At 53.5% G+C, this 7,281-nt stretch overlaps 1 protein-coding gene across 1 annotated transcript; it reads left to right on the top strand.

The window, feature by feature from the left end:
* Positions 1-2,047: 2,047 nt before the first annotated feature.
* On the top strand, positions 2,048-3,295 carry J4E78_005482 (uncharacterized protein; the record flags this gene model as incomplete). Its single annotated transcript, XM_049366101.1, has 2 exons — positions 2,048-2,273; positions 2,325-3,295. 2 exons carry the CDS (start codon positions 2,048-2,050, stop codon positions 3,293-3,295), a joined length of 1,197 nt encoding a protein of 398 aa, XP_049221827.1.
* Positions 3,296-7,281: the final 3,986 nt, after the last annotated feature.

The following is a 7,281-nucleotide window of genomic DNA, read 5'->3' as shown; positions in this document are numbered from 1 at the left end:
TTTTGCCACCGACTTGCGTTGTTTCAGTATGATGCGAGGAAGAGTTGCGCCTCAGTTTGGAGAGACTTCTGCTCAGGGAGACACTTGATCGTCGAAGTGTGCCGCCCACGGTGTCTGCTCGTCTCGGTACTTCAGTCTTCCCAGTAGCAACGAAGGTATGTGAAGGTCTCTCATCTGGTTGGATCGCCGTGGTGTGGAAGTAGTTGTTAAGGCTGGCACCGCTACCGCCTAGTACATTCACACCCCCGACGTGTTTAGCGTCCATCGGACCCGAGATGACAAGCGCCTTCTTCTTGGCCATAGCTTCGTTGCGGACCGCTATTGCGATAGCGGGGAAAGATGTGAGCCACAGAGGTGTCTGATTGTCGTGTGGCACCAGGCTGGACGCGGCTCGTCTCGAGTGGGTGTGGGTCGTCTGGAGGTTGGACGCGGTGGAACGGAGGATGCGACACTGAACGAATGTGACGATAGTCTGGATAGATTAAGAGATTAGCCGCTCCTACTGCCCTTCCAACAAAGAAGGCTACAGCCAAGAGATGGAGCGGTTTTGATGTGGGTACGCGTTGACTGGCAACGACAAGGCTGAAATTGGTATGTCAAGCAAGAACACTCCCGGGAGTTGGTATCTTTCTTCCGAATATACCGCCTCAGACTTACGATGATGGAGCCGCAGTGATTCGGAAGCGCTGTGAGATTCAAGCTGTGGCTGTACCCTGGGGTAGATCATGTTGCCTGGTTTGGGTCATCTGAGACGCACGACGTTGCGAGAATGTAAGACGTCCGGATACTATCAGAGATGTCTCATAACAAAACAGACGGGAGATTGCCCATGACGCAATAAGAACATAGCCAGGCTACCCTAACATCCAAGGCATATGGCTGTGGCGTTGTTCTATACACGTGGGTTGTCGGTCGCTCGTCGGAAACACGAAATCCCGAACATCGCACGCATAGCATTCGTGATAGATTTTGGGCTCCAGCTGGGCGATCTCGGTTAATATCGACTCTCTTCATGACGGATCGTAGTTCTGATACACACGGTGTGCGTCTTGGCATTCTATACGTCTGGATCATTGGGGACAGCGGGTAGGTCGAACCCGAATGTTATCCGTACAGCGTACTCGTGCTCTATACCATCGAAGGAGTATACGGTAGTGTCGTGGCTCTTGTGTACCGAGATCCCTTCCCTGCCCGCCCTTATGGCCGTTCGATCGTATTTCGGATGGGAGGTGCCGGTTCGAGCGTCGTCGCGGGGCGAAGATGGGAGCTAGAGTCCGCAGGAGGAATGTTCTATCACGACAGCTGCAAGTGGCACTCCTATGCGAACGTGATTCAGCTAGTCGGCGTCCATCTCAGTACCTTCGCGCTCCTTCCCTCGATGCGCGCGTTCTGAAGGCAAGCGAGGGCGCGACGTCGCGCTGAAGCAAGTCTTGAGACGCAAAAACTACACTGGTGACTTACGCGCGATAACTTCACACACATATACCGTGATCTCCAGGCAGCGACGTTGTTGATGGGGTGGATGAAGCAAACCGCGTTCCGAAGATTCGCCAACGTCTCATCCAGGCTTCCCGAACCTCTTAGCGCGGATCCACCCAACGGCCCTCCGCGCCTCACAAGGTTAGCGAGCCATCGCCACGATCGCGAGGCTGCACGGCAACCACTTCGGAAGGGTCTTCACCTTCTATCCAGGGGTGGCCATCATGCAGTCTCGTCTCGATGCACGGGCAGGTATGGCGGCTCCCGCTACGGAGGCTTGACACCTGTCAGGCAGCGAGCGCTTGAAGCGAAGAACTGCATAGCATGACTGGTAGGACTCAGGCTGTATATAAGGCACAATGCCTTGCGCTGCATGGAAGAGCATCATCAGCATCCATCTCAGCAAGTCTTTCATTCATCGTCCTTCGAGTCGTTCATTCTATTACCTTCTTTTCATCGTTCCTGGAGAATCGATAGGCCGGTCCACTTTCGCTATATACCCTACTTAGACCATATTCTTGTTTATTTTTTACGATTACGATCGAAAGGAACGATATCGATATTCACCATGAAGAACTCTCTCATTGCTCTTACCCTCATCGGTGCCGCGGCTGCCCGCCCGGCTGCCCTCAAGACCAAGCGTGAGGTTCCCCAGGAACACGCTCACCGCAACGTCATCATTGCCGTGAACGATTTGTTGTTCCAGAACAACCCCGACGACATTCAGGATGGTGTCTTTGCTCTCCTCGGAGCTGCTGCCGCCGCTGATGGTGCTGGAGACATCGCTGATGCCGGTAAGTCTTTTGGGATCCATTCCACATCTTCATCAAGCTAATCGTCTACAGACTGCCTTCAGCAAGCCGTAGCTGACCAGGCTTTCACCAATGCCAAGGAGGCCGGTGATGTCGAGGGCATGACCATGGCTCTCATCTACCGTGCTTTGGAACGCAACACAGGCTCTGTCGGCCTGGCTTCCGTTCCCTGCGAGTCCATCCAGGCTGTCAACCCTGAGATTGCTGCGCTCCAGCAGCACCAGGACCCTGCCAGCGATGGAGCTGCAGAGCTCAACAAGGGAATTGCTGAAGAGCTTGCTCGCCAGATTGCCGCTGTCGGTGGAGACCCATTGATGGCCAACGAGGCTTCGACTTTCGCCCCTGGCGAGATCGGCGACCCAACCGGTGCCGGTAACACTTGCGACGACGAGAACGATGATGCGGGATGCATCAACACCCAGAACCTTCGTGTCGATGACCTCACTGAAGATGAGATCGCCGCTGCGGTCGCTGGTGTCAGTGGAGCTGCTGCTGCTGGCAACAACACTGCCGCCGCTGGTAACGCTACCGACAACGCTGCTGCCAACGTCGGTAACGCCAACAACAACGCCAATGCGGGCAACAACAACGCCGCTGCTGGTAACGCTGCCGCTGGCAACAACGCTGCTTCTGGCAACAACGCTGCTTCTGGCAACAACGCTGCTTCTGGTAACAACGCCTCTGCTGGTAACAACGCCGCTGCCGGTGACGCTGCTTCCGGCGCAGGTGCCGCCTCATTCGGCGGCTGCGACCCTACCATCACCTTTGGTCTCCCCTCCGACGGCCGCCAGGAGGAGGCCTTCGAGCCCACTGATCTCGCCACTTTCAACCACGGCTCAGCTCAGAAGATCGACATCATCTCCCAGTTCATCTGCTCGCAGATGTCCAACAAGTGCGATGTAGATGCCGCGGCTGTCAGCACCTGCGATGATGCTGCGGCTGCCGCCTCGGGCCTCACAGGCCAGGCTGCTGCCGATGCCTTCAACTCTGGTCTTGGTTTGTAGACGCGGGATATACTAGATGGATAGAAGGTTGGAGGAGCAATGTAACACTAGATGTTGGGATAGTTTAGATTTCTACCATAGGGGCTTTTGTTGTATGTTTTGGTACAATTGAGAGATTACCGCGCATTTTCTTGTACCCTTCTTTTGGATTTGTTCCTTCTGAACTGCTGCATTGTGTTGAAGAAAGCGGCCCCAATGTTGATAATGAAGGCGACTGCCTGCACAATGACTACTGTAGAGACCACAACAAGCACGCATGCCATCGAGAAAATGACAAACCCGTTCGAGGCGTCCAAAAACGCTTGATTGGTTCCTAGATCAGGTAGGCCGGTACCGACTTGCATTGCTGACAGGATTACTGTCAAGAAAACACCAAACGGAATCAAAGCCCAGGAGAACCTTCTCTCGAAGAAAGGTGTGTATGGGCGATAGCCGTACAGATAGCCACGCACAAAATGGGTTGCAAAGTATCTGCTGCGGTAAATCGTATTTAGACGGTCCAGTTGTAAGACACCATAATGGTACCTTCTGTTCACCTGATGGCGCCACTTATAAGCATCTTAATCCCATAAATTGAACATGATCTACTCACCCGATGCAAACGATTAACATCAACGTGCTCACAGAAGCTTCTAACGAAGAGCTTCCACTGAGCCCAAGTTACAGTTCCTGGTAGAAGAGTAAGATCTAATGCAACTTGAAGGTCCAAGGGTGTTGTGATTAGCCACGTGTAGCTTGCCAATAGCCCCGCGGCTGATTGCCATAACTGATCCTCATGGCAGATGTGTTTCGATCAGAATTCGTGAGAGAATATCCAGTAAGGAAGTGGCTTCACCCATAGCTTGTTTGGAGATCCTTGGTGCTTGATGAGATGTAAATCCATCTGTTGCGTACCTAGGATATCGTATCCTATTAGTCGGTATCGATGTAGTGGACGTGCCGCCATCGGTCTTCCCGCGAGCCACAGATAATCGTGAATCCTGTTGAGCCGGTTGAGATTCAGATCATCCTGTAGGAAGGTCGATGGATCATCGTTCGCGAAGAAAAACCTGCGAGAACGCCCAACAAGTGTTGGCAACGACTCTAAAGCTTGTTGATAGTTCGGTTCGGAAGGCAAGCTGGAGACGTTCAAGGCATCATTGCCACGGGAAAACTGAACGGGCGCTGACGGACTCAGTGTCGCCGAGAAAGGTGGTGGGGGTCCTGGTACCTGGAGTCATCAGCATCGTACACGCCAAAACGCGCCAGACTTACCCAGTCTTCCATTGGAATACTGATGGTTTGTTCTGTCAAAGACATTCAACCGACGCAGCAAACCTGTGAGTTCGTCTTGGAGAAAATTCGGTGGGCTACTTATATGTGCGGAGAAGGAGAAGGCTGAGTTGGGAAGGCTGACACTGCAGCTGGGCTGAGAGAAAAGCAGATAAGACAACCAAGCCACCACCACTATGCTTGTGGCGGCGAGTTAGATCTCTACTGACAATTCCTTCATCGTTTCCTACAGGATGTTGTAGAGGCGGAGCGCAGGCATGATGCTGCCTAGTCACGCACAGTATCGCTGCGACACCAACATACTCGACATCGGGGTATGAAACGCTACGTTCCCATTGCATCTCTTTTGGATAAATCGGGAGGACATCCTCTGATTTTTGTATGCGCGATAAGCTGCAAAACAGTCTTGCCTTCAAGCTTCTATACTTTGCGATTCAGATGGTTAATAGCGATGGACGCGTCTTGTTTCGTAGCACGGAGATCGTACTGCCATAGCCTGATATCCATATTAGGATCTCCACCAAAGTGTTCACCGCTGTGAGTTGCTCGGTGTTGCGTAACATATTTGTGAGCAGCGGATGTCTGAAAAAGGCGCGGCGACAGTAGAGCACCTGTCACTATTAGATGTGGTGCGCGCGTCGCGAAGCGTGTCGTCATTACCCGATGAGCTAATACATGTTCGATGATCGCCTGATCTGCTAGAAGCGAGCGTGGGCTTCAAAGCTGTTCACGAGGGCGTGAAGCCCCCGCACTACCGACTATTGAAGGTGTTTAACGCCCATAGTACAGCCACTGGTATTCCTAGAACGGGCTGCATTATAGGCCTCGTGCTGTGTTGAGCGGCTCGAATCCACTCTAAGACCCTCATGGTGCTCGGCAGTGTTAAAGTCAGCTCAAGTCAGCCAATGAAAAATCGAAGCCGAAGACAGCTGGTCGACTGGACTTCCAAATCGAGCGAAACACGTGCACTTCGGAATAGCCAGATATTGGTGGGTGTGATGAGCTGCCGATCCAGACCCTTTTCGCAGCCAAGCGCGGGAAGCACAACGTTTCGGCACTCCGAGTCCTGGAGGACGGGCTGGGGCGCAAAAAAGGGTCGCGCTTGTTAACGTCTATGCAGATGTGTATGCCAACAGGGGATGAATTTGAATGAATGGAAGTCAGGGTTTCACTGGAGTCGCTCTAGCCAGACGAACGGAGCTGACGGCTGAAGCATTGGCTATAATACGTAGTACAGCGAGGTAGTAATGACTCGTGCTGTTGTTGTGTTGTAGAGCAATGGCCATGGCTCCACTGTGGAGAAGAGGGTTAGAGTCGTAGCGAATTGGGGTCTCCAGTGTGCCCTTAGCCGTGTGCGTAGTGCACAGGTGGCAGGAATCTGCTCGCCGTCACTCATTCATGTCGACGACGCGGCAGAAGAAGTGGATGGGAAGAAGCGGGGAGGGAAAAGCAAAAGACAACGGGGAGGGACCGTTATGCATGTCGCGAAGCCGCTTGCCAGCTTGCAGCATGTTGGCAGCGGGCGACTGGATGAAAAAGTCGTGACAGGTGTTCGTGCTTGCAGAAAAACAAGGTCTCTATGCAGGGGCCGTCGAAAGAGAGCGCCACGATCAAGGTATGACTGCACGGGCCATGATGCATCGAAAGCGGTTAGCCCGAAAGAGTGAGCGCGTCGAGACGCGTCAGTTTCGCAATCGACGGTCTGCGGCAACAGCTTCACGTGTTGCGTGGGAGTACCAGACTCAGAATGCGATGCAAAAAGACGCAGAGCATCGCATGAGGCCTCATGCGAGCAAATTGCGCAAAGTGTTGGATGCGGAGTGTTTGATTTTGTATGGGGCTCGGGGCACTTGGTGGGTTTGCAGAGGTTCTATCGACGATCTTGGCCTAAGCCCGTCCGCTGTCTCGCACTAGCCGGGCAGCAACCGTCAGCCGACTTTTGCGAACCTCACCGCACATCACCTTCACCATCACGACTTTCACGATAATCCCGAGCCGACTCTCGCTCGTCGCACTCCCGTGCGCTCCACGCGACTTCCTGACGACCGTTTCCTTACGTCTTTTACGAATCTTGTCTTTCGCTTGCGCTTTCCTTGGACGCGGACTAAGGCGCCCAATTCGCTTTCGCCCACGCTCCCGCTCCTCTCATCGCGACCCACGACTCCCATATCTCGCCAACACCCGCCATCGCCACCCTTCACGATAATTCACGCGTTTCCTGACGCATCTTTGGACCTTTGCGCATCGTCTTCGACTATTGCTAATCGCGCATCCGCCCGTTGACAGCTGTTTGTCGCGACGTGAAGCTACGCGCCATCGTCGCCGATAAGAGCACTCGCGCATTCTTCGTGTCGACCGAGCTTCTGCGACACTGAAATCGTCCGTTGCCACTACTTTCGACAGTGCGCGACATCTTGCGACAGTACGCCCGCTTTATCAAGGCGCAGCCGTCCTGCTTGCACGTGTAACCAACCTGCAGCCGCACAGTCGCGTTCGCAGAGTACCAAACACCTGCCTGCTGGGTCCCGAGACCTATCACCACCGCCCTGCATAATCAAGCCACATCGACAGCAACCGGAACACCCTCAGACCGGATGCATTGATCGTTTGTCGTGTTTTAACTGCCGTTCCTCCTTGCAGTGTCTTTGAAGTCGACCTGTTGTTGTGGTCAAAGACAATCGTATCCTGAAACACGACATCGGAACGTTAGCAAC

The sequence above is a fragment of the Alternaria triticimaculans genome (genome assembly GCF_023758025.1).
Source record: "Alternaria triticimaculans strain BMP 0046 chromosome Unknown scaffold_7, whole genome shotgun sequence".
NCBI lineage: Eukaryota > Fungi > Ascomycota > Dothideomycetes > Pleosporales > Pleosporaceae > Alternaria > Alternaria triticimaculans.
The sequence above is the reverse complement of the archived record's forward strand: the minus strand, read 5'-3'. Positions and strand labels throughout refer to the sequence as shown.